The following is a 26,837-nucleotide window of genomic DNA, read 5'->3' on the forward strand; positions in this document are numbered from 1 at the left end:
CCAACAATGGCTATGTCATCGGCAAACTTCTGAATGTGGCACAGCTCCGAGTTGTAGCAGAAGTCTGCGGTGTACAGGGTGAAGAGAAGAGGGGCCAGCACTGTGCCTTGGGGTGCTCTGGTGTTGCTAATTACAGTGTCAGACGTGATGTCCTTCGGCCTGACGTACTGCGGCCTGTCAGTGAGGTAGCTGGAGATCCAGGTGACCAGGCAGGGGTCCACTCGCATCCTGTTCAGTTTGTCCTGAAGCAGTAGGGGCTGGATGGTGTTGAAGGCACTCAAGAAGTCCAAGAAGAGGATCCTCACTGTGCCATTTCCCTTATCCAGATGCAAGTGGGCTCGGTGTAGCAGGTAGAGGATGGCGTCTTCCACACCAACACCTGCCTGGTACGCAAACTGCAGACAGTCCTGGGCATGTTGTACCCGGGGTCTGAGGAGGCTGAGGAAGAGCTGCTCCAACGTCTTCATCAGATGTGAAGTGAGTGCCACCCGTCGGAAGTCGTTCAGCTTACTGGGCCGATTCTTTTTGGGAACTGGAACGATACATGATGTCTTCCAGAGGGTTGGCACTCTCCCCAGCTGCAGGCTGAGGTTGAAGATGCGTTGGAGTGGTTCACCCAGTTCAGCAGCGCAGGTCTTCAGTAGTCGTGGACACACCTTGTCCAGGCCTGCTGCTTTCCTGGGGTGAAGCTTCCTCAGTTGACCTCTGACCTGGTCTGCAGTAATGCATAGAGGAGTCTGTGTTGAGGTGGGGGAGGAGGGGGCTGCTGTGATGACTGGGGGGAGGTGTGTTGAGGGAAGAAGGAGAGATGGCTGCTGTGAGGGAGAGGGTGGGGGGGTCGTGGGCTGGTTGAACCGATTGAAGAAGTCATTCAACTCGTTCGCCCTCTCCACTGTCCCCTCAATTACTCTGGTCTTTGTATTGTTGCCTGTGATGGTTTTCACACCTTCCCAGACCTCCCTCATGCTGTTTTCCTTCAGCTTCTGCTCCACCTTTCTCCTGTAGCTGTCCTTAGCTTCCATCATGCAGCATTTCACCTCCTGCTGTGCTGCTTTCATCGCCTCCCTATCCCTGCTCCTGAAGGTGGCCTTCATCCTGTTGAGGACAGCTTTGACTTGCTGTGTTACCCATGGCTTATTATTAGGGCAACACCGTACAGTCTTAGCGGGGGAGACCACCTCTGCACAGAAGTTGAGGTAATCTGTCAGACAGTGTGTCAGCCCCTATATGTCCTCACAGTGTGGGCTAAGCAGCACATTCCAGTCCGTGATGTCATAGCAGTCTCTGAGGGCATCTTCCATTTCAGGGGACCACCTCCTGATGGAGCTAGTTGTTGCAGGCTGCCTTTGAACCAGGGGGGTGTACTTCGGCTGTAGAAGAACCAGGTTGTGGTCAGACTTCCCTAGTGGGGGGATGGGTGTGACACTGTATGCATCCCTCACATTAGCATACAGCAAGTCAATTGTCCTGTTGTTCCTTGTTGGACAATCCACAGCCTGGTAAAAAGCAGCCAAAGTAGTCCAAAGTAGCATGATTAAAGTCCCCAGAAATGATCATAAATGCCTCAGGGTACTGTGTCTGCAGCCTTGCTGTGACAGAGTGAATCCTCTCACATGCAGCGGCTGCATTTGCCTTCGGAGGGATGTAAACACAGATGGTGATCACGTGACTGAACTCCCTCGGCAGATAATATGGCCGCAGGCTAACGGCTAGCAGCTCCAAGTCCAGGCAACATAAAACTGTCTTTACGGAGATATGTCCCGGGTTACACCAGCGGTTGTTAACATAAATTATGAGTTCCCCACCTTTGCTTTTCCTGCATGTGTTAGTGTCTCTGTTGGCCCTCACAGCAGTGAATCCCCGCAGGTCCACGTTAGCATCCGGTACAAGGTGTGTTATCCATGTCTCCGTAAAGCAGGGGTGAAAGTAAGCCGGTCCTGGCCGGTCCGGCGTACCACTAAAAGATTTGGCTATACTGGAAAGAAAAATATACTGTCTCTGAAAAAAAAAATGCACTTTCAGCATAACAACACACCTGCTAACGTCAATTTACTGAAAGCAACACGTTTTCCTCAATATACACTGCATATAACTCGTTCTGACCTGTCTCTGAATTATGTCTGAAGTGAATTCCTTCCGTGTTTCACTCGACAGACAACGTGCGAGATAGTGCACATAGCCCACTGCTTAACCATCTTGCGCCAGCATGCGCAGCTGGTATCCAAAGTGTTTTAGTAGACAGACGTTTGTTGCAAAGTCTCCCAAATAAAAACAACATATACAGAAACATATGTTGATGTTTCAATATTCTATTATGTGTGCAGTGTTTATATAGAAACAAACTGACAATAAATGCAGCAAACCTCTTCATCAACAAAGTGGGACCACCATGCAAGCAGTGGGATCCCCTTCCTTATGTAAAGAAGGCAAAGGAAGGAGAGCTGCTCACTCAACAAAAGGCATGGGTCGCTGTCAAACAGATGAGGACAGCTACTTCAAGCCTCTTTGGAATTCATTTTAAGTGTTTTACCTAAAAACTTTCACTTTTCTGTTCTGTTACACTGTTCTGTGTCCAATGTCCAAAATGAAAAGTTAGTTTTCAACTGTTCAGCTAAAAAAAAGTTATCAAAACGATTGTGTTGTTGAAATGATGTGTTTGCAATTTATTTATAATCAAAAACTGATACAGGTGGATGAAAGAGTGATAGTGTGATTAAAAAGTACTATACTAGTACTACTGAGTGATAAGAAGTCCTAGTGAATGCTTGATAAGTAGACAATAATAAATAATTAGGTGTATTTTTCAGCGTGTGCTGTGCGCGCGCACTATGACTCAAAATAATAGTACCAGCAAGAAATAAAAGTTACTTTCACCCCTGCCGTAAAGATAAATAAGCTGCTCTCCCGGTAAATCCGCTGGTTGTTCAGAGCGGAAAGCTTGTCGACTTTATTCGGCAGCGAGTTCACATTCCCCATAATAACGGAGGGAATGGATGGTTTGCAGTGCCGCCGGTTGTCCGCTAGCCTAGCCTTTAGCTTAGCTCCAGCTTTGCAGCCCCTGGGTTTCCTCCTCAGCTCGGCCGGGATGAGGTGTCGTATCCCGGCTCGTCCCGTTGTTTTCAGGGCCAGCAGCTCCTCCCTCGAATAAGTGAGAAAACTGGCTCCCGGTTGCGTGTTAAAGTTAAATATATCCATGTTATATAGTTAAACACACTATGTCTTCGTAAGAAGAGCAAAAAAGTAAAAAAAAAAAAAAAGGTGGAAAAAAAGAGGTTTAAAGAGCTAAAAACTACAGAGCTACTGGAGAGGCAGCTGTCTCACACAGCGCCCAGTGATAATATATACCCAATCATGATACCCTCATCTGTTACCAATTAACCTGCTTATTGTGGAATCTTCCAAAATGGTGTTACTTGAATATCCTATAAACTTTTCAGTTGTATTTTGCCTTTGTCCCCACTTTTTTAGTGTGTTGCAGGCATCAAATTCTAACTTCATTAATATTTACAGAATATAATTAAGTTGGTCAGTAAAACTGCTGAAAATCTTTTCTTTGTATGTTTGTCAGTTAAATAAAGTTTCATGTGAATTAACAAATTAGATTATTGTTTTTACTGCATTTTGGAAAATATCCAAACTTTCCTGGAAATGGGGTTTGTATATACATCCATGTATTTGTTTTAGTTGCTCAACATATATCTTTCTCTCCCAAAGGCCAAGCACAAACTTCAGGAGCTTCTGAGGCACCATATGTTCTCTAAGGCAGCAGTAAGGCTCCTTTTGCATTTTAGCTTTTAATATTTTCAATGAGTTCTTTTTCCATTATTTTTATGATTTTTCCCATAATAAGGCTGTCACAGACAAAAAATATTTTTTATTGTGCAATCCAATGTACATATTTTTATTGATCCCAGATGTATTCTGTTTAGTGTCTGACATTCCTCTTCTTTAGTTTTGCACTAAACCTTTGAACCTAATGTAGTGAACAAGTGAGTCTGTCTCACCCAATATCTTTTCCTGAAATACATTATCGAATCTTAATATACCTATTTCAAATGATGTTAAACAGCATGCATAATCAGTGTGTACACATTTAAGTCTAAAGAGAAACTATTATCATTCACACCACTTCAGGCTTTCTGGCAGAATTCTGCCTTCAGAATTTGAGATCTAGTGGGTGGAATAATACTGAATTTATGTTAAAAAAAAAAAGTGATTCTGATTGACCAGGAAATTACAGTGTTCAACTACACAGCGAAGTTTTGTTTATGTTGTGTGACATTTGAAGAACTGGATGAGATTGAAAAATATACTAATGTAAACAGTTGTTGTCAAAATAGACCTCCATGACTTACAACCCCGATTCCAAAAAAGTTGGGACAAAGTACAAATTGTAAATAAAAACGGAATGCAATGATGTGGACGTTTCAAAATTCCATATTTTATTCAGAATAGAACATAGATGACATATCAAATGTTTAAACTGAGAAAATGTATCATTTAAAGAGAAAAATGAGGTGATTTTAAATTTCATGACAACAACACATCTCAAAAAAGTTGGGACAAGGCCATGTTTACCACTGTGAGACATCCCCTTTTCTCTTTACAACAGTCTGCAAACGTCTGGGGACTGAGGAGACAAGTTGCTCAAGTTTAGGGATAGGAATGTTAACCCATTCTTGTCTAATGTAGGATTCTAGTTGTTCAACTGTCTTAGGTCTTTTTTGTCGTATCTTCTGTTTTATGATGCACCAAATGTTTTCTATGGGTGAAAGATCTGGACTGCAGGCTGGCCAGTTCAGTACCCGGACCCTTCTTCTACGCAGCCATTATGCTGTAATTGATGCAGTATGTGGTTTGGCATTGTCATGTTGGAAAATGCAAGGTCTTCCCTGAAAGAGACGTCGTCTGGATGGGAGCATATGTTGCTCTAGAACCTGGATATACCTTTCAGCACTGATGGTGTCTTTCCAGATATGTAAGCTACCCATGCCACACGCACTAATGCAACCCCATACCATCAGAGATGCAGGCTTCTGAACTGAGCGCTGATAACAACTTGGGTCGTCCTTCTCCTCTTTAGTCCGAATGACACGGCGTCCCTGATTTCCATAAAGAACTTCAAATTTTGATTCGTCTGACCACAGAACAGTTTTCTACTTTGCCACAGTCCATTTTAAATGAGCCTTGGCCCAGAGAAGACGTCTGCGCTTCTGGATCATGTTTAGATACGGCTTCTTCTTTGAACTATAGAGTTTTAGCTGGCAACGGCGGATGGCACGGTGAATTGTGTTCACAGATAATGTTCCCTGGAAATATTCCTGAGCCCATTTTGTGATTTCCAATACAGAAGCATGCCTGTATGTGATGCAGTGCCGTCTAAGGGCTCGAAGATCATGGGCACCCAGTATGGTTTTCCGGCCTTGACCCTTAGGCACAGAGATTCTTCCAGATTCTCTGAATCTTTTGATGATATTATGCACTGTAGATGATGATATGTTCAAACTCTTTGCAATTTTACACTGTCGAACTCCTTTCTGATATTGCTCCACTATTTGTCAGCACAGAATTAGGGGGATTGGTGATCCTCTTCCCATCTTTACTCCTGAGATCCACTGCCACTCCAAGATGCTCTTTTTGTACCCAGTCATGTTAATGACTGTAAGCTCTCTGAGGTGTGGGTGGAGCACAGAGGACGGCAGGACAAAGCTTCAGGTACGAAATAGGCTTTTATTGCCAAACTTTTCAGTATAACAAAAAGCTTTATTCTCATAAACACACACACACGCTGTGTTCTTGTCCCGGGAAGAGCTCTCCTCTGCTCTCCCTCTGCCTCCTTAAATAGGGCGCGGTTACTGGGAAGACACACAAACACAGGTTAATTACCGTCAGGTGTAATGATTCTGCCACTCACCTTCCCTGGCTCCGCCCTCCTGTCACAAACCGGCGCTTGACCACGCCCCCGCTGCCACATACCCCCACCGCCCGACTCAGGCCGGGTGCCCATCCGGCCTGCAGCTGACTCCCCCCCCGACGGGAGAGGAAGTCCGCCACGACCATCTGTGCCCCCGGCCTGTGGACCACCTTGAAATTGAGGGGTTGGAGTGCCAGATACCAACGGGTGATCCGCGCGTTGGCATCTTTCATGCGGTGGAGCCACTGGAGGGGCACGTGGTCCGAACAGAGGGTGAAAGGGCACTCCAGCAGGTAGTAACAGAGGGCAAGGACCGCCCACTTGATCGCCAGGCATTCTTTCTCAATAGTGCTGTAGCGCCCCTCATGCACTGACAGCTTCCTGCTAATGTACAGGATGGGGCGGTCCTCCCCCTCCACCTCCTGGGACAACACCGCCCCCAGCCCTCTGTCCGATGCGTCGGTCTGCAACACAAAAGGAAGAGAGAAGTCAGGGGAGTGTAATAATGGCCCCCCACACAGTGCAGCCTTTACCTCAGAGAAAGCCCGCTGGCACTGCTCCGTCCACTGGGCCGGATCTGGCGCCCCCTTTTTAGTGAGGTCAGTCAGCAGGCTGGTGACGTCCGAATAATTAGGTATAAACCTACGATAGTAGCCAGCCAGCCCCAGGAACTGTCTCACCCCCTTTTTGGTCTTGGGCCTCGGGCAGGCCGCAATCGCTGCTGTCTTATTAATTTGGGGACGCACCTGCCCGTTGCCCAAGTGGAAGCCCAGATACCGTACTTCCACCCGCCCAATCGCACACTTCTTCGGGTTGGCAGTGAGACCCGCCCGCCTCAGCGACCTAAGGACGGCCCTCAGGTGTTGCATGTGCCGCTGCCAGTTGTTACTATAAATTATAATGTCATCAAGATATGCGGCTGCATAGGTGGCGTGGGGCCGGAGGACCCTGTCCATCAGCCGCTGAAACGTAGCGGGCGCCCCAAACAGCCCAAAAGGAAGTGTGACAAATTGGTGTAAGCCGAACGGTGTGGAAAAGGCCGTTTTTTCCCGGGATAATGGAGTCAAGGGGATCTGCCAATATCCCTTCGTCAAATCCAGTGTTGAGTAAAAGCAAGCCGTGCCTAGTTGATCGAGCAGCTCGTCAATATGAGGCATTGGGTATGCGTCGAATTTAGACACCGCGTTGACTTTTCTATAGTCCACACAGAACCGGACCGACCCATCGGCCTTGGGTACCAAGACCACCGGGCTGCTCCAGTCACTGTGGGACTCCTCGACGATGCCCATTTCGAGCATGGCCTGAAGTTCTTCCTGAACCACCTTTTTTTTGTGTTCGGGTAGCCTGTAAGGGCGACTACGCACTACCACCCCCGGGGGCGTCTCTATGTGGTGTTCTATGAGGTTAGTGAGACCGGGCAGGGGCGAGAACACATCCGAAAACTCGGCTTGCAACTGGGCGACCTCTGTGAGTTGGGTCGGGGAGAGGTGGTCTCCACAGGGGACCGGAGAGGTACGTGATGCCAATGTCCCTTTTTGAACCTCCGGCCCCAGCTCCGCCTTCTCCGGAACTACCGACACCAACGCCACGGGGACCTCCTCGTTCCAGAGTTTAAGCAGATTGAGGTGGTAGATCTGTAGCACCCCCTCCCTGTCCATTCGCCTTACCTCATAGTCGACATCCCCGACTCGCCGTGTGACCTCAAAGGGTCCTTGCCACTTGGCGATTAATTTGGAGCTCGACATGGGCAACAGTATGAGTACCTTCTCTCCCGGAGTGAACTCTCTAAGGCGCGTGCCCTTGTTGTACAGGCGGGCTTGCCGTTCCTGGGCCTGCCGCAAATTCTCCTGAGTTAGGTGTGTGAGCGTGTGGAGTTTTGCGCGCAGGTCCATAACGTACTTTCACGCAGCACATCTAAAATGCCGCGCGGCTTACGCCCGTATAGCAATTAAAACGGGGAGAACCCCGTGGAGGCTTGGGGGACCTCTCGCACTGCAAACAACAAGGGTTTGAGCCATTTATCCCAGTTACGTGCGTCCTCACTTACGAATTTTTTAATTATATTCTTGAGGGTGCGATTGAACTGTTCGACTAAACCGTCCGTTTTTGGGTGATAAACGCTGGTGCGGATCGGCTTAATACCTAATAGCCCATACAGTTCGCTCAGTGTTCGTGACATAAACGAGGTGCCTTGGTCAGTCAGAATCTCTTTCGGGATTCCAACCCGGGAGATGACGTGGAAGAGGGCCTCTGCAATACTGCATGCTGAGATATTGCGAAGACGCACCGCTTCCAGGTATCGCATTGCATAGTCCACCAGAACCAATATAAAGCGGTACCCTCATGTTGACCGATCTAATGGCCCGACGAGATCCATCCCAATTCTTTCGAACGGGGTCTCGATTAATGGTAGGGGGCGCAAAGACGCTTTTGGAATGGCTGCTGGATTTACTAACTGGCATTTGCGGCACGCCGTACACCACTTACGGACATCGCCGCGAATCCCCGGCCAATAGAATCGGGCCATTATCCGGGCTAGTGTCTTATCCTGCCCTAGGTGTCCAGCCATGGGATTAAAGTGAGCCGCCTGAAATACCAATTCCCGGCGGCTCTTTGGAATTAACAGCTGTGTGACTCGCTCTTTCGTCTGAGTGTCCTGGGTCACACGGTATAATCTATCCTTCATAATAGAAAAATAGGGGAAGGACGGGGTGGCGTTCGGCTGGAGCGTTTGACCATCGATTACTCTCACTTGGTCAAACGCATGTCGCAGAGTCTCGTCTCGCGATTGTTCTAATGGGAAATCCGCGAGGGATTCCCCAACAGAAAGAGGAGGAGCCAGTGGCTCCTCACTCTGTCGCGGAGATGACGTAGACGGCTCTGCGACAGCAGCTCCAGCCAAAGCGACACCGGGACCTCCCCCGTCAAATGGCAGGACCCACTCTTTACTAGGCGTGTCATTAAACCCCGAAATCCCGGCCAATCAGTCCCCAAAATTAAAGAGTGGGTAAGGCGAGGATTAACCGCCGCCTTCACTATAGATTTTTCCCCTCTGAAATATATGTGGACCGACACCAAAGGGTAGCTGTGAACATCCCCGTGCACACACAACACCTTCACCCCCTGTGCTCCCCCCAATGCCTCGTCTTGCACCAGGCTTTGGCGGATCGAGGTCTGATTGCAACCAGAATCCACCAACGCCTGATATGTAGCCCCTTGGACACTCACCGGTATGCGATACGCTCCGGCCCGATCGAGGGCAGCTTCTGGCGCGTCAGGGATCCGTACCACCGCGCCCACCTCCATTGCTGCGCACTGTTGCTGCAGGTGGCCCAGCTCCCCGCAGCGCCAGCAAACCGGCCCGGGCTTTCCCTCTGCACCTGTGCTCTGGGGCTCACTCACCTGAGGGGGGGGAGAGACAGACACAGAAGGGAGAAACGGGAGGGCACCACGGGTGCGGCGGGCCGGCTGGGGTGGAGCCGGCCCCCGCCTCCGTGGTGGGGGAATGGGGCGAGGACGGGACACAGAAGGGAGGGGAGAAAGAGAGAGAGAAGAGGAGAGAAGAGAAGACGTCGTCGGTTGTCCTGCCGCCGGAACAGCCGCCAAATGATCCTCCGCCAGTCCTACTGCCTGATCCAGCGACGCCAGGCGCTGGCACTGGACCCACTCCACGGTTCCGGTTGGTAAGCGCGCGATGAACTGCTCCAGCACCACCTGATCGATGATTCCCTCGGCGTCGCGATCGTCGGCCCTCAGCCACTGCCAGCAGGCGTCCCGGAGCTGCTGGCCGAACGCGAACGGCCGGCCGACTTCCTCCAACCGCAGCGCGCGGAAGCGCTGGCGCTGTTGTTCTGGTGTGCGCCCCACGCGCTGGAGGACGGCCCGGCAAAGGTCCGCGTAGGCCAGCCGGCGGTCGGCGGGGAGCTGTAGCACGGCCAGCTGCACCTCTCCCGTCAGGAGGGGGAGGAGGCGCACCGCGTGCTGCTCCATCGGCCACCCCGAGGCTTTGGCGACCTGTTCGAACAATGTGAGGAACGCCTCGGGGTCATCCTGCGGGCCCATCTTGGTCACGGTGAGGGGAGATGGGCCCGAGGCCAGGGCGCTGGTGGACCCCGCCGACGCGAGGAGATGCCGGAACGCCTCGCGATCTTCCTGCTGGGCCAGCACCAGGGCTTCGAAGCGCCGCTCTTGCTCCTTTCGGAGCGTGACGAGTGCCTGGTGCTGGCTTTGCTGAGCTGTGGCGAGGGTGTGGACCAGGTCCGTGAACGGGGAGGATTCCATGGGGCTGCGGGGTTGGTGCTCCACCTTTTTCCCGGGTTTCGGCACCACTGTAAGCTCTCTGAGGTGTGGGTGGAGCACAGAGGATGGCAGGACAAAGCTTCAGGTACGAAATAGGCTTTTATTGCCAGACTTTTCAGTATAACAAAAAGCTTTATTCTCATAAACACACACACATGCTGTGTTCTTGTCCCAGGAAGAGCTCTCCTCTGCTCTCCCTCTGCCTCCTTAAATAGGGCGCGGTTACTGGGAAGACACACAAACACAGGTTAATTACCATCAGGTGTAGTGATTCTGCCACTCACCTTCCCTGGCTCCGCCCTCCTGTCACAAACCGGCGCTTGACCACGTCCCCGCTGCCACAATGACCTATTGCCAATTGACCTAATGAGTTGCAATTTGGTCCTCCAGCTGTTCCTTTTTTGTACCTTTCACTTTTCCTGCCTCTTATTGCCCCTGTCTCAACTTTTTTGAGATGTGTTGCTGTCATGAAATTTCAAATGAGCCAATATTTGGCATGAAATTTCAAAATGTCTCACTTTTGACATTTGATATGTTGTCTATGTTCTATTGTGAATACAATAGCAGTTTTTGAGATTTGTAAATTATTGCATTCCGTTTTTATTTACAATTTGTAGTTTGTCCCAACTTTTTTGGAATCAGGGTTGTAGTTACTTTAGCGTCATATCTCCAGTGTAATGCTAACAAGCAATTGTCAGACATCAAACATACATTGGATGTGGTAAAAGGAAATTTGTGTAAAATAAATTTTTAAGTTGCATGAATAAATAGTGCTGGGTGATGTATATATGCTGCATATGTACATTTTTGTAGGTAACTGTGGATCAGCTGGCTAGCATGACAGAGATCCAAACCATGGCTAATCAAGTCATAATAATCAATGCCACTGGTGATGTAAGTCACTGCATCTGTTTGGGGTTGTTCTTGACTAGACATGTCCTGTTTAACTGTGAAATCATGATGCCTAAGATCTTAGCACTCCATAATATTGTCAAGATAGTGCATAAAAGTACATATTTATAGTGTATATACATGCTCTTATGGAACAATCACAAATATTTTAAAATTAATGTTAATAATATATACTCAAATGCAATAAATAAAACCACATGCCCTACATGTGCGAAACTGATCACACACCACAAGTCAAGCATATGTGAAGCATGTCAAAATTTCTCACAAGACTGTCAAATTAAAAAAAAAAATTACATGTGGTACTTTACTACAATACAGTTACACATTAAAATCAGTCAAACATAATCTGCCTTCCAAACTGGACAGACTTTATCTCGAGATCACAAATGCTGCCCAAAAAAATTCAACCTACCCATGCAGAGTCCCCTGAATGGGGTAGTGATGATATTTTGATGTACCTATAATATGAAGGTATTGAATGTAATAACACTATTGAATGTGACAATATATCATATAAGAAATTGAACAAATGCAGATTCCAGCATCCTGATTGGTGTTCTCTTCCTTTGCTCTTAGGGAAGATTGTTGCTCACTGAAAAAGGAATACCTCTTGAAGTGAAAGATATTGTTGCATCCAATGGAATCATTCACATAATTGATGGACTTCTTGTGCCGCCATCCATCATTCCGATCATGCCACATCGGTGTGATGTTAATGTGACTACCATCATTATGGTATGTAGGAGAATTTGTGACAAGGGTATATGCACGGATAAAGGCAAGGCAAGTTTATTTATATAGCGCATTTCATACACAGTGGTAGTTCAATGTGCTTTACAGAGGTAAAGGTAAAACAGTAAACAATAGAAAATAAAATTACATAAAATAAAGGGGGAAGAAGAGAGAAAAATAAAAATAATATGAGAATTAAACAATAATAGAAATAAAGTAATAAAATGAAGTAAAAGTTCAGTAAAAAACAGCAGAATAAAATGGAATAAAAGTTAAGTAAAGTTTAAAACATGCAAAGACTGTAAAAGTTAAGTAAAGTTTTAAACATGTAAAGATGATGATATTTATCAGTTAGCAGAAAGCATCTGAAAACAGCTTGGTCTTTAGTCTAGATTTGAAGCTGCCAACAGCAGGAGCATTTTTGATGTCCTCTGGGAGTTAGTTCCATAGCTGTACTGCATAGTAGCTAAAAGCTGCTTCACCACACTTTGTTTTAACAACAGGTTTTACCAGTAAATTTTGCTGCTGCGATCTGGTAGATCTGATTGGGTTAGGCCGCTGCAACATATCAGAGAGGTAATTGGGCCCTGTACCATTTAGAGATTTGTACACCAGCAGCAATGCTTTAAAGTAAATTCTGTAGCTTACTGGAAGCCAGTGAAGGGACCTTAGAATTGGAGTAATGTGCTCTGTTCTTTTTGTTCGTGTGAGAACCCTAGCCACTGCATTTTGAATCACCTGAAGTCGTTTGATGGTCTTTTTTGGCAGGCCTGTGAAAAGGCCATTGCAGTAGTCAACCCTACTAGAGATGAAGGCATGTATAGGTTTTTCCAGATCATTTTTTGACATAAGTCCTCTTAGTTCGGAAATGTTTTTTTAGGTGATAAAATGCCGATTTAGTGATTGCTTTCATGTGACTGTCAAAGTTTAGCTCGTTGTCAATGAAAACACCAAGATTTTTAACCATATCTTTTGTTTTAATCCCCTTTGTGTCAAGAATAGTGGTAATCCTGAGTCTTTCATATTTTTTCCCAAATAGAATTACTTCTGTTTTATCTGTGTTCAGCTGAAGAAAATTTTGTGACATCCAGTTGTTGATTTGGTTGATACACTGGTAGAGACATTCAAGGGGGGCATAATCATTAGGTGATAGAGCAAAATAAATTTGGGTGTCATCTGCATAGCAGTGATACAAAATTGAGTTGTTCTTGATAATTTGTCCAAGTGGGAGCATATAAAGGTTGAATAGTAATGGTCCAAGGATCGACCCCTGGGGGACACCACAGGTCAAGGACATTGATGTTGAGGTACAATTTCCCATGGTAACAAAGAAGCTTCTATCTTTTAAGTATGATTTTAACCAATTGATAACTTTACCGGGCGGCACGGTGGTGTAGTGGTTAGCGCTGTCGCCTCACAGCAAGAAGGTCCTGGGTTCGAGCCCCGGGGCCGGCGAGGGCCTTTCTGTGTGGAGTTTGCATGTTCTCCCCGTGTCTGCGGCGGGGGTTTCCTCCGGGTGCTCCGGTTTCCCCCACAGTCCAAAGACATGCAGGTTAGGTTAACTGGTGACTCTAAATTGACCGTAGGTGTGAATGTGAGTGTGAATGGTTGTCTGTGTCTATGTGTCAGCCCTGTGATGACCTGGCGACTTGTCCAGGGTGTACCCCGCCTTTCGCCCGTAGTCAGCTGGGATAGGCTCCAGCTTGCCTGCGACCCTGTAGAACAGGATAAAGCGGCTAGAGATAATGAGATGAGATGATAACTTTACCAGTCAACCCAACCCAGTGTTCAAGTTGATATAGCAGTATGTTGTGATCAACAGTATCAAAAGCTGCACTGAGGTCCAGTAACACCAGGACCGATATTTTGCCTGCATCAGTATCAAGACGTATGTCATTTATAACTTTAATCAGCGCTGTTTCAGTGCTGTGATTAGCACGAAATCCTGACTGAAAGTTATCAAAACAACTGTTTGATATCAAGAAGGCAGTTAATTGATTGAAGACAATTTTTTCAAGGATTTTCCCGATGAATGGTAGATTTGATATTGGCCTGTAGTTGTTCAATACTGAAGCATCCAGATTATTCTTTTTAATTCTTTTTAATATCCTTTCTTTCTGGATAATAAAATGTATATGACTGAATAATTATACTGAACCCTTGCACTGTTGCTGTAGTTGTCCTGAGCTCATTCGGCCAACAGGCTGAGTTTATGCCATGATGTGTTGTCCGTCGTCCGTCCGGCATCGTCCACATTTCACGAAAATCGCTTCTTCTCTCTCAATTCTTCACCGATTTTTATTCTTTTTGGCAGGAAGGTAGGTCTGCCTGGGGTGCATATAGCTTCTACCCAAATCTGCACACAGTGGTGCTTGAAAGTTTATGAACCCTTTAGAATTTTCTATATTTCTGCATAAATATGACCTAAAATATCATCAGATTTTCACACAAGTCCTAAAAGTAGATAAAGAGAACCCAGTTAAGCAAATGAGACAAAAAATATTATATTTGGTCATTTATTTATTGAGGAAAACGATCCAATATTACATATCTGCGAGTGGCAAAAGTATGTGAACCTTTGCTTTCAGTATCTGGTGTGACCCCCTTGTGCAGCAATAACTGCAACTAAGCATTTCCAGTAACTGTTGATCAGTCCTGCACACCGGCTTGGAGGAATTTTAGCCCATTCCTCCGTACAGAACAGCTTCAACTCTGGGATGTTGGTGGGTTTCCTCACATGAACTGCTCACTTCAGGTCTTCCACAACATTTCGATTGGATTAAGATCAGGACTTTGACTTGGCCATTCCAAAACATTAACTTTATTCTTCTTTAACCATTCTTTGGTAGAACAACTTGTGTGCTTAGGGTTGTTGTCTTGCTGCATGACCCACTTTCTCTTGAGATTCAGTTCATGGACAGATGTCCTGACATTTTCCTTTAGAATTTGCTGGTATAATTCAGAATTCATTGTTCCATCAATGATGGCAAGCTGTCCTGGCCCAGATGCAGCAAAACAGGCTCAAACCATGATACTACCACCACCATGTTTCATAGATGGGATAAGGTTCTTATGCTGGGATGCAGTGTTTTCGTTTCTCCAAACATAACGCTTCTCATTTAAACCAAAAAGTTATATTTTGGGCTCATCCATCCACAAAACACTTTTCCAGTAGCCTTCGGGCATGTCCACGTGATGTTTAGCAAACTGCAGATGAGCAGCAATGTTCTTTTTGGACAGCAGTGGCTTTCTCCTTGCAACCCTGCCATGCACACCATTGTTGTTCAGTGTTCTCCTGATGGTGGACTCATGAACATTAATGTTGGCTAATGTAAGAGAGGCCTTCAGTTGCTTAGAAGTTACCCTGGAGTCCTTTGTGACCTCGCCGACTATTACATGCCTTGCTCTTGGAGTGATCTTTGTTGGTCAACCACTCCTGGCAAGGGTAACAATGGTCTTGAATTTCCTCCATTTGAACACATTCTGTCTGACTGTGGATTGGTGGAATCCAAACTCTTTAGAGATGGTTTTGTAACCTGTTCCAGCCGGATGAGCATCAACAACACTTTTTCTGAGGTCCTCAGAAATCTACTTTTTCCATGCCATGATACACTTCAACAAACGTGTTGTGAAGATCAGGCTTTGATAGATCCCTGTTCTTTAAATAAAACAGGATGCGCACTCACACCTGATTGTCATCCTATTGATTGAAAACACCTGGCTCTAATTTCAGCTTCAAATTAACTGCTGAACCTCTAGGATTCAGCAGTTAATCAGTCGACTGTTTATCAGCAGTGGTAAGAGAAGCCATGTGAACTAATCAATTATTTATTATATAAGGGAATTATAATATAAGGAAGAAAACTCTGGACCAGGTATTGACCCCTGGAAAACTCCTGTAGCAAGGCTATGAGGTGATGATGCTCTAAATTCATCTCATCTCATCTCATTATCTCTAGCCACTTTATCCTGTTCTACAGGGTCGCAGGCAAGCTGGAGCCCATCCCAGCTGACTACGGGCGAAAGGCGGGGTACACCCTGGACAAGTCGCCAGGTCATCACAGGGCTGACACATAGAGACAGACAACCATTCACACTCACATTCACACCTACGGTCAATTTAGAGTCACCAGTTAACCTAACCTGCATGTCTTTGGACTGGGGGGGAAACCGGAGCACCTGGAGGAAACCCGCGTGGACACGGAGAGAACATGCAAACTCCACACAGAAAGGCCCTCGCCGGCCATGGGGCTCGAACCTGGACCTTCTTGCTGTGAGGCAACAGCGCTAGCCACTACACCACCGTGCCGCCCATGCTCTAAATTATTATGTTATAATTATACAATAACTTTGTACTGCTGCAGTTGATATTTAATATTGTTCTCTTTAATAGCATGAAGTATTAAAAGACCTACTGTGATGTATTAAAATCCATTGTTATGAGTTGTATGGTTATTGCTCCAGCTGTGGCATTAGCAAAAGAAAGCTTTGCAGAATAGAAATCAAGAAATCAAAATACACTGATACATCATTTTACATGTGCATTCTTTGATTTTCAAGAACTGTTTGCCTTGTTTTGCAGAGTCCATGTGTAATGTGTAAATATATTTCTCAGTCAAAATGTCCACCTGGAAGCGAGGAAGAGGTATATTTTACATGTTATAGAAGATATACAGTATAGTGCCTCTATAACAACTGCACTGTATTCCATATTGATATGACAGAAGCTATTTTCACAGTAATTCTTACACCACAGTCAAATTATTTAGTTACATCATTGTAGTTAATGATAGAGTTGATTATTGATTAATCCAAATGCTGGCAGATTTTCCATATATGCTGACTTGCATGCACTTTTCTGTTGTATTAGTCTGGCCGTTTTCAAAGTTGTGAGCCTTCTGATCTATTACGGAGTCAATTTTCCACCATACGAGGCTGTGCAAAATATTGCAGAGCAAATCAAACGGTAAAGAAACTCTTCTATTGGTGTGTTTTCAAATTTCTGTTATGGCAGTGAAATCTGACTATTTTAAGTCTAATATGAGGTTTAAAATACATCCTGATACAGTTGTCTACAAAAAATAATAGTAGCAAGAGTGATATTTCTAACGTCATTATACTAATTAGAGCTGCATAATTAATAGCTTTTAATCTTGATTGTGCTCCTGGTAAGCTTAATTAAACTAGATTTGAAGATAATTTTTAATTCATTCCTGCTTGAATACAGTGGATATGAAAAGTCTTCACACCCCTGTTAAAATAGTAGGTTTTTGTGATGTAAAAGAATCCAAGAAAATACAAGCTTAATGTGAGTTAGCACAAATTCAAATGAAAAACAAATAGGAAAGGTTTCAGGGAGAAAAATGAAAATGACACAATAACCTGGTTGCGTAAGTGTGCAGTGTGCACACCCTTTTATAATAGGTCATAATGTACAGATTTGTAATGTACAGTCTGGAGGAAAGTATAGTTTTCTTTTGATTAAAAATAATAAATGTAAAATATATTTCCAGTAATTCTGATAAAATCTATTTCTGTAATTAGCCAGATATTAATGGCATGTTGTGGTATTGCTACATTGTTTTTTTGTACTTTCCACAAGCCTTAACTCAAATGTAAATTACTGTTTGTATTGTATTTAGTCATAATATTAAAGGTAAAAAAAATGTGAGACTAATACAAAAAACTTGTGTTTTAGAGGGCTGAATGCTGCAAGGGCTTCTTTGGGCCTGACTGTAAGCCCTGTATTGGAGGTTTCCAACACCCATGTTATGACAAAGGCACTGTAAGTACAATGCCTGTTTTCATGTCCAAAGCCCTGGATGTACTGTTGCCCCACAACTCATCTCTGACTTTTCACTCAACAAGCTGTATAAGCGCTTTTCTGGTTTGCAACTATTCCATTAACTATAAATCTTTGAATTAATATAAGATTGCTGTTTGTTAACATTAACAGTGAATGAATATCTTCTTTTGAATAGATAATTCTCTATAGATTTCTGTTCTAAATTCAGTCAAATTTCTATGGACAGGTAGAAGGATATCATGAAGGTATCATTAAGGATTTAATACCAAAGTGGTACCATGTTAGTATTTTGGGTCCTCCATTCATTGGTTTTTGATGTGTTCCTACTATTAGGAGCCAAATGTCGAAGGTGCAAGGTACTATACTTTCTGCTATGGAAGTCCCATTTCACATGTATAATCTGTTATTCTATGTGATAAAAACAACATGGAAAATATAATAACTTTTCATTCCCACTCAGTCTTCCATAATGGAAAAGTGACAGATATTGTGTATTCCAGAGGGGAACCGTTAGGGCCTTCTAGGCCTTCAGAGAAGGCCCAAATATGTCAGCATTTCAAATGTTATATTTAATTTATTTCATTCTTTAATTGCTTTCATTATTTCATAACAAGTATTCTCTTCTAATTCTAATTTGGCCTCATTTTCTATCAAATTTGCTTCAGGAATGAAAGGGTTACTGTCCTGAAAACATTAAAATAGTTATCTAGTGAGATTCTTTTGTTTGTTGTCTCTAGGCTGAGAAGAGTTTAGCGCTGGCTCACTCATTGGTTAGGACTTCATTGCCGGGACAGAAGGCCATGGCAGTGTATGCTTATATAGGAAGTGACAGATGAATTAACCAATCAAATTTTGATTTATAGTGAATTTGATTAACCGTGAATTGGCGCTGTCAGCGCAACAGTGAAGTAACCTTCCAGCTGGTGTAGTGTTCATCAGTAGTGTTAGCGAATGCTAATAAAGCAGTCAAGCCAGTGCTATCGAGAGCTAGTAGCACAGGCTAACAACCGAGAAACTAAGATTTCTGTCTCCAGACTCTTCTTCCATGCACACTTGCCACAGTATTTTTCACTCAGACTTAAGTATTCAATTCCCGATGTAATTTACTTAGACTACGTTCAGACTGCACCCTGAAACGACCCATATCCGATTTTTTTGCCCATATGCGACCTGTATCCGATTTGTTATTGACAATCTGAACGACACAGATCCGATTTTTTCACATGCGACCCAGGCCGCTTGGATATGTGGTCCTAATTCCGATGCATATCCGATATTTTCACATGCGACTGCAGTCTGACCGGACAGGTCACATTCATGCGACCTACACGTCATCAACAAGAGACAAACGTCACTATTCTGTGTTGGCTAATCCCGCCTCTTTGGTGGAAAACAACAACATTTGTACAGTTTTCATAATTTAAATAGACTTTTATAGAATTGATCAAGCTAATGGTGGATTTGGTAGGGACCTGGATGTTTATCTGTTAGCCTGATTAAATAAAACAGTTTCTATAACTGATTTATAACTTAAACCATCCTGTATTACAAGATTATAAAATTGTTCTGGAAATTTCCAGTAATTTGACACCTTCGGTCTCATTAGCCGCCGCCATAAAAACCACATCGCCAGGTCTCGCCTCATCTCCATAGCAAACTGCACTGGTGTTTATGCACCTTGAGCCAGTGCTGAGAGAAGTTGCAGAATTCAGCTGGCTATAAACAATCTAAATAAATATTTATAAAAATGTAGAAAAAGTTTATTAATATGACAAAATAAGTATGGGCAAATTATTAAGCCTGAATTAAGAGTTTGGTAATACAGCGGCCGTATCCCAAATGACTGCCTACTGAAGCTCGAGTGCACTATATAGAGTTTAAAAATCCATTACTTCCTAGTAACATGTAGTGCACTTATATAGAAATTAGAGAGACATTTAGGAGTCAACCCTCGTTACCAGGCTACACGTTTTCATTTCAGTTCAGAAACAAAAACACACACGAGACCTCACACTTTAACACTAACCAGATAATTATTAAACAAACAAACAAACAAACAAACAAACAAACAAACAAAAAAGAAATCATTAAACATGAAGAGTGCGCTTTTTTTTTTGTTTACGTATTACGTAGATGTGCTTATTACGTGTCAATTTGCGCAAGTGGGACACTTTTGGGTCGTTTTCTGTTCATATTGGAGACCGTATACAAGTCTCATATAATTGGTAATGTGAACGGCCTAAGAAAAAAATCGGATTTCACAACAAATCGGATATGGGTCGTTTCAGGTTGCAGTCTGAACGTAGTGTTAGTTACTTTTAAAATCAATATCAACAGCTACACACAATGGAGCTACCTGGCAGCCTACCGCTAATCCCTTGGAAAATCCTTTGCCCTGTTGCTTTTTTGGTGTGTCTGGCTAAGTTTTGGCTGAGCTGAAGTCCCAGCTCTAATAGTAATGGTTCACCACTGGTGTGTTCCCACCTGACTGTATTTAATGTAATGCTATGGAGCATCAACCATGCAACACCGGATATGACATAATTCACGAGGCAACAAGTCCATTTTTGTGAAGAGTCCAAACTGAGACATTAGCTAATTAGGAAAATAGCACAAGTCGAACTGCATGATATCTCTGTTGAGAGAGTTGTCTTCCTATTTCTGAACATTTGTTCAAGCAAAGGCTATTTATAATATTTTTGCTTATACAGTAGAGTCCACTAACTCGCTCAAGCATACAAGCATGGCCCCTTGAATTATAGTTCCTATGTAACCATGCACACCTGTGGTGGTGCACTTTCAAATGTAACCACCACTTTCACTTATTACTCACCTTATTTAAAACCCCAGCTTCTACTTCATGTCTGACTTTGTTTACAGTGTTCTGATGGGATTCATGGCGATGGCTCATGTAAATGTAACCCAGGCTTTATGGGCATTGGCTGCCACATCTGCTCTGACCCAAAGAAACATGGAGAAAACTGTGATGAAAGTAAGAACCTAATCGAACCTTAATCTATGTAATATATTTAACAGTTATTCCACGAAATCGAGATGTACATGAGCTGATAGCCGACGAGGCGCATAGCGCTGAGTTGGCTATAAGCCATGTACGATGAGATTGCGTGGAATAACTTTTGTTCCATCCACATTCACTGGATTTTGAGAAACAGAGCATTTTTCTTTTTTTGCAAATTCGATAAATAAAAACTTTATACAAAATGTCTGACAAAATTATTTCTGCTTCAAATGTAAACAAACCGGTGAAATGACACTAGCAATTTATGAAAAAATGCTTTAATAATAATTCTTGAAAAATAAAAAAGATACATTCTTACCATCAAATACTTTTATTCCATATTTTGTTGCATTTTTTTGTATCTTTTGAGATTTTGTTTTTGAGTAGGGTTTTTATTTCGTCCTCAGTTGGTTCAGCAACATGCTCTGCCATTTTGTCCTACTTCTTTTTCTTCTTTAGGGTTTTTTTGGCAGGTTGGCAAACCAACTTAATGGTGCATTACCGCCACCGACTGGGCTGGAGTGTGGAAGAGGAGATATTGGGGGGGGGGACTATATTCTTTTAGCTATTTCTGTTTCTTTTAAATACTTGATAACAAAGCTGCCATTTTGTTTTTCTCAACTCATGGTATATGAACTGATATCCTAGTAGTAGAGTAGCCAATCAGAGTGCACGATTGCTCATATCCAGTGAATGTGGATAGAATAATAACAATTATGACTGAAAAAGAATGGTTAAAATATTAAGTTGAATAAAATTTTAATCTGTGTAATAGTCATAATCACTGAGAAGTTTATTAGGAACACCTGTACATCTACTCATTCATGCAAATTACCTAATCAGCCAATTGTGTGGCAGCAGCAGTACAATGCATAAAATCCTGCAGACACAGGACAGCAGTTTCAGGTAATGTTCACATCAACCATCACAATGGGAAAAAATGTGAGCTCAGTGATTTTGACCATGGTATGACTGTTGGTGCCAGATGGACTGGTTTGAGTATTTCTATAACTGCTGACCTTCTGGGATTTTCCCACACAGCAGTCTCTAGAGTTTACTCATAATGGAGCAATAAAGAAAAAAAAAAACATCAAGTGAGTGGCAGATCTGTGGAAGGAAATGCCTTGTTGATGAGAGAAGACAACGGATAATGGCCAGACTGATTTGATCTGACAAAAAGGCTACAGTAATGCAGATAACCACTCTGTACAACTGTGGTGAGCAGAAAAGCATCTCAGAATGCACATGAAGAACCTTGAGGCAGATTGGCTACAACAGTAGAAGACCATGTTGGGTTCCATTTCTGTCAGCCAAGAACAGAAAGCTGAAGCTGCAGTGGGCACACAATTACCAAAACTGTACATTCGCAGATTGGAAACATGTAGCTGGGTCTGATGAATGTCAATTTCTGCTAAGGCACACAGATAGTAGGGTCAGAATTTTGCACCAACATTATGAATCCATGGACCCAACCTGCCTTATGTCAACAGTCCAGGCTGGTGGAGGTGGTGTAATGGTGTGAGGAATGTTTTCTTGGCATACTTTGGGACTGTTAATTCCAATTAATCATCACTTGACTGCCACAGCTTATTTGAGTACTGCTGCTGACCATGTGCACTTTTCATGGCCACAATTTACCCATTTTCTAATGCATACATCCAGCATGATAATGCACCATGTCACAAAGCAAAAGTCATTCCACACTGGTTTCATAAACATGACAGTTAATTAAATGTTCTTCACTGGCTTTCCCAGTCACCAGATTTGAATCCAATAGAATACCTTTGTGATGTGATAAAACAGGAGATTCTCAGCATTTATTATTATTATTACTAGTAGTAGTAGTAGGAGGAGGAGGAGGAGTAACTGTGTTGATTTTGCTGCATTTCTCTGTGTGTGTATTTGTACAGATTGCCGCTGTGTTCATGGTGTGTGTGATAACAGGCCTGGGAGTAAAGGTGTGTGTCGCAAAAACTCCTGTCTGTCTGGATACACTGGAGAGCTGTGTGACCTCACAGCCACGCTCTGTGATTCGGATGGTGCCTTTGAACACTGCCATATCCATGCTTACTGTACACGCATCAACGACATAAACATGTCAGTTACATGGCTGTATTACAGTTTAATCACCTTAACTTGTTTCTTGCTTTCTTACCTTCAGAAGTAATATGGTCCGTGTATTTCTTAATTTATCCTGGTTTCATTTTTTAACATACAGACACCTGTAATTTTAACAGTGTGTAGACTTTTTATATCCACTATATTTCAGTATTTGCAAAAACAAGAGATGCTTTATGTTAGATCAACATGACATGACTGATAAGATTTTGATGTGATTTATCTTGGTTTCATTTTTTACTGTATAAAAAGCTGCAATTTTAACAGAGGTGTGCAGACTCTTTTATATCTACTGTACTTTTTAAAAAAATAAATGTTCTTTCAATGCTTATTCACTACTTGTGCATGTTATGAAGATGCCATCAAATGAAATGTTGCCTTAATGTGTAACCACTTTGTCTTCTCTTTGATTGCTTCTGATGATTATCACAGTTAAAGTGAACTTTTTCTCACAGGATGGTTTGTGGTTTGCTCAGTGTTGATGTGTGTGTTCCAGGTGTGTGTGTAATCCTGGATATGATGGAGATGGATACTCCTGCACTGAAGCTAACCTGTGCCTCAAACCTGACAGAGGAGGCTGCAATGTAAACGTGAGGCGCAATGTTAACCTTTTTTAACTTTGCTATTTTTTTTTCTTTAAACATGCAATGCTTTTCTTTCTTAGTTTCCTGTTTCTGATTTCAAATCCTGATAGAAACAAGGAATTTGGAAACAATATTTCAGAAATAATTGATATGAAGGAACTTTTTAATTAATCACAACTGGGACTTGAGGCCGATCTGCAAATTGAGCTGAAGGAGAATTGTTATCCTAAAACATGAAATGTTATGTTCTGAATGAGCAAAACAGTGAATTTCTTATAACTTAATGCTGCATGATGCATTTACATCACTCATTCATTCAACCTTAGTAACAGTCTGGTCAGGTTTGCGGTGGTTTAGACTACTAGTTTTTAATATTTTGTATAATATTTTATATAAAATGGAACCAAATAAATTTTATGGACAGGTACAAGAAATAACTGCATGATAAGATGAGATAGCACGATGGTGCAGCGGTTAGCACTGTCGTCTCATAGCAAGAAGGTTCTGGGTTTGAACATTATGGCTGACTGGGACCTTTCTGTGTGGAGTTTGCATGTTCTCCCCGTGCTTGTGTGGGTTTCCTCCAGGTGCTCGAGTTTCCTCCCACAGTCTAAAGGCACGTGGATTAGGTCAAGTGGCTCCTATAAATTGCCCATATGTGTGAATGTGAGTGTGAATGGTTGTTAGCCCTTGGATAGATTGGGTGATAGGTGTACCCTGCCTCTCGCCCAATGCCAGCTTGGATTGGCTCCAGCTCACCTGCAAACCTGACAGATAAGAAGTATAGATAATGGATGGATGATAAGATATGCATTTCTACAAATGTATATAGAATTTCTACAATATTTATTAGCTAGTACTATATAGAATCAGACTGCGATAACTAGTGCTATATAGAATTGGGCTGTGATAGCTAGAACTACTGTATATAAACCAGGCTGTGATATCTTGTAATATATAGAACCAGGATATGATAGTGTAGTGCTATTTAGAACCAGGCTGTGGTGTCTAGTACTGTGTCCAGGTGGAAATGTCATTAGTAAGATCACTTTCCATGGCCTTAAACATGTTTGGAGTAGAAAAGAGAGTCTAATAATATCAGAGTTAAAGTACAATGAATGTGTGTGTGTGACCATAAGATGCTTTAACTATAACACTCACTTCCTTAAATTCTGTCTGCTTAGAGAAAAAAAGCACTATACATTGCTTTGCTTAATAGGTTAAAAAAAAGCAACTGGCCAATGATTCCTTTTTTTTAAAAACATGTATTAGTTTTTAACAATTTATAATTACATTACATATAATTACACAATGTTGTGGAGCATCTGTAAAACAAGTTATTTCCTGTTGTTGTTTATATTATAGCAGCTATACACAGTCAATATCACACTACCCTCTCTTCTTTTCCTCTTTCTTGAAGAAATAAGAAAAGAAACATGTTACCCTGAAACTGAAGATCTTTTTGTGGTGGAAAACTTAATGACTGTTACAAATTGATGACACCTGAGACTCTGTCAATATGTGATAAATGAATGTCTCATTACAGACAATTTCATCATATCAATGATTATATCATTTTCTTTGTTCAGTAACAACACATAGTCGTAGTCCATTTATTATTAGCCTGAGATTATGTAGAGCATCTTGTTACATAACCTGGGAATGAGTTGGATAACAAGTGTGAGGATAACAAATGTGAATAAGTCTGACATGAAGGCTTGTAATGTAAATCTCATCTCATCTCATTATCTCTAGCCGCTTTATCCTTCTACAGGGTCGCAGGCAAGCTGGAGCCTATCCCAGCTGACTATGGGCGAAAGGCGGGGTACACCCTGGACAAGTCGCCAGGTCATCACAGGGCTGACACATAGACACAGACAACCATTCACACGTACGGTCAATTTAGAGTCACCAGTTAACCTAACCTGCATGTCTTTGGACTGTGGGGGAAACCGGAGCACCCGGAGGAAACCCATGCGGACACGGGGAGAACATGCAAACTCTGCACAGAAAGGCCCTCACCGGCCCCAGGGCTCGAACCCAGGACCTTCTTGCTGTGAGGCGACAGCGCTAACCACTACACCACCGTGCTGCCTGTAATGTAAATATGATTTTCAATGTTACATTAGTGATATCCTTCAGCAGTGGCGGCTCCTGAATTTTTTTTCAGGGGGGGCAATTTTCCCCCGTTATGTCTACATGGACCGTAAACGTCCACAGGACTGAAGTAAATTGACCTAGGTAGCAAGTCAATTGGCCGAACTTGTTTTTGCCTGGTAAATTCAGATATCAATATAGACAATATCTCTTCTCTCCACTAGGTGGCAACACTAAAGTTAAAGGTGGCAAACTAAGGTAGCCTAGTAAACTAGACCCACCCACCTAGCGGCCAAAAATATTTTTGCCTACGAGTGGCAAATATTCACATTTAGTCTGGCTTGCCAGGCTAAAACTAAGGAAGATTCATTGTGAAGCCTTCAAAGCAAAACATTTGGCATCACAATCAATTAATATTACATTACTCATTTATTTTCTCATATTATTCCAGTATTCTATAATAAGTAGACACAAATTCTTAATTATAAACATATTCTAATTTCTTCAATTCTAAAGAATGCAATTAAAGTGGCAGGATATAAATCCAAAACAAGTGTTTATTTAAGTTTTGAAAAAGATGAAGAAAAACATAACCATCAAACAAACATGTGCAGCTTAATTATGTGTTTTTTTATATGGAATTGCACCATTTTAACAACAAATAATTCTAAATAAATTCTGCAGTTTTTTTCCCAAGAATTCCTCCAGAAAGCCATACCTTAAAAGGAAATTTAAAGTATTACAAGTTGTCAATGAACACAAAAGGCTTTAGTTATTTAGCTATATACACACACAAGGTTACACAAGGTTTTGTAGTCAGTGCAACTTGGCTTAACAAGTTGGAAAAAAGGTAAGGTGCTGCTGGCTCCAATGAACACATATACTGGATAATGTAATATAAAATAATATAAAAACTGAAAATATGCTTAATTTACACCAAGTCAGAGAGAACTTGAGGCTACTGAAATATTCCAAGCATGGCAATGTTAAACTGCCATTGGTAAAACACACACACACAAACAACTTTTGCCTAGTAAATTCAAATATCAGATATCACTGTACCGTCTGCTGTGCTACTTCCAGGGTGGAAGAGAACGCAAGGGTAGCAAAAAAGAGCATTGACTACATCACAGCCAGCTAGCCAAGTTTTCCGGTGGGACCAGTTCTTGTTAAAACCTCTTGAGTAGGTCTTCTCCCCCTTCGTAGACACTTGCTTGATGTTTAAATTCGGTCTAGGAGGTCCTAGCTGTTTGATTGCCGTTTTCTCCTCATTGGTACGACGACTAAAGGGAACTTCTTTCAGAGACGCTATCGTATTGTTGCACTCAACACTCGCCGCCATCTTCATAGAAT

At 42.9% G+C, this 26,837-nt stretch overlaps 1 protein-coding gene across 6 annotated transcripts in view; it reads left to right on the forward strand.

Moving 5' to 3' along the window:
* stab1 (stabilin 1) overlaps nt 1-26,837 on the forward strand; it is a 403,938-nt gene that overhangs the window by 72,832 nt on the left and 304,269 nt on the right. For 4 of the 6 annotated variants that reach the window (XR_009651684.1, XM_060910924.1, XM_060910927.1 and 1 more), the window contains 9 exons: nt 3,715-3,768; nt 11,027-11,107; nt 11,705-11,863; nt 16,443-16,505; nt 16,731-16,826; nt 17,559-17,645; nt 20,547-20,658; nt 22,596-22,782; nt 23,300-23,393. Coding sequence is in view for 5 of the 6 variants with exons in the window: in XM_060910924.1 (XP_060766907.1) it covers nt 3,715-3,768; nt 11,027-11,107; nt 11,705-11,863; nt 16,443-16,505; nt 16,731-16,826; nt 17,559-17,645; nt 20,547-20,658; nt 22,596-22,782; nt 23,300-23,393 (933 nt within the window). In the remaining variant the exon portion in view is untranslated. The remainder of the gene's footprint in view (nt 1-3,714; nt 3,769-11,026; nt 11,108-11,704; nt 11,864-16,442; nt 16,506-16,730; nt 16,827-17,558; nt 17,646-20,546; nt 20,659-22,595; nt 22,783-23,299; nt 23,394-26,837) is intronic. The other 2 variants (XM_060910926.1, XM_060910928.1) reach the window with 2 other exon arrangements.

The sequence above is a fragment of the Neoarius graeffei genome, chromosome 26 (genome assembly GCF_027579695.1).
Source record: "Neoarius graeffei isolate fNeoGra1 chromosome 26, fNeoGra1.pri, whole genome shotgun sequence".
NCBI classification, from domain to species: domain Eukaryota; kingdom Metazoa; phylum Chordata; class Actinopteri; order Siluriformes; family Ariidae; genus Neoarius; species Neoarius graeffei.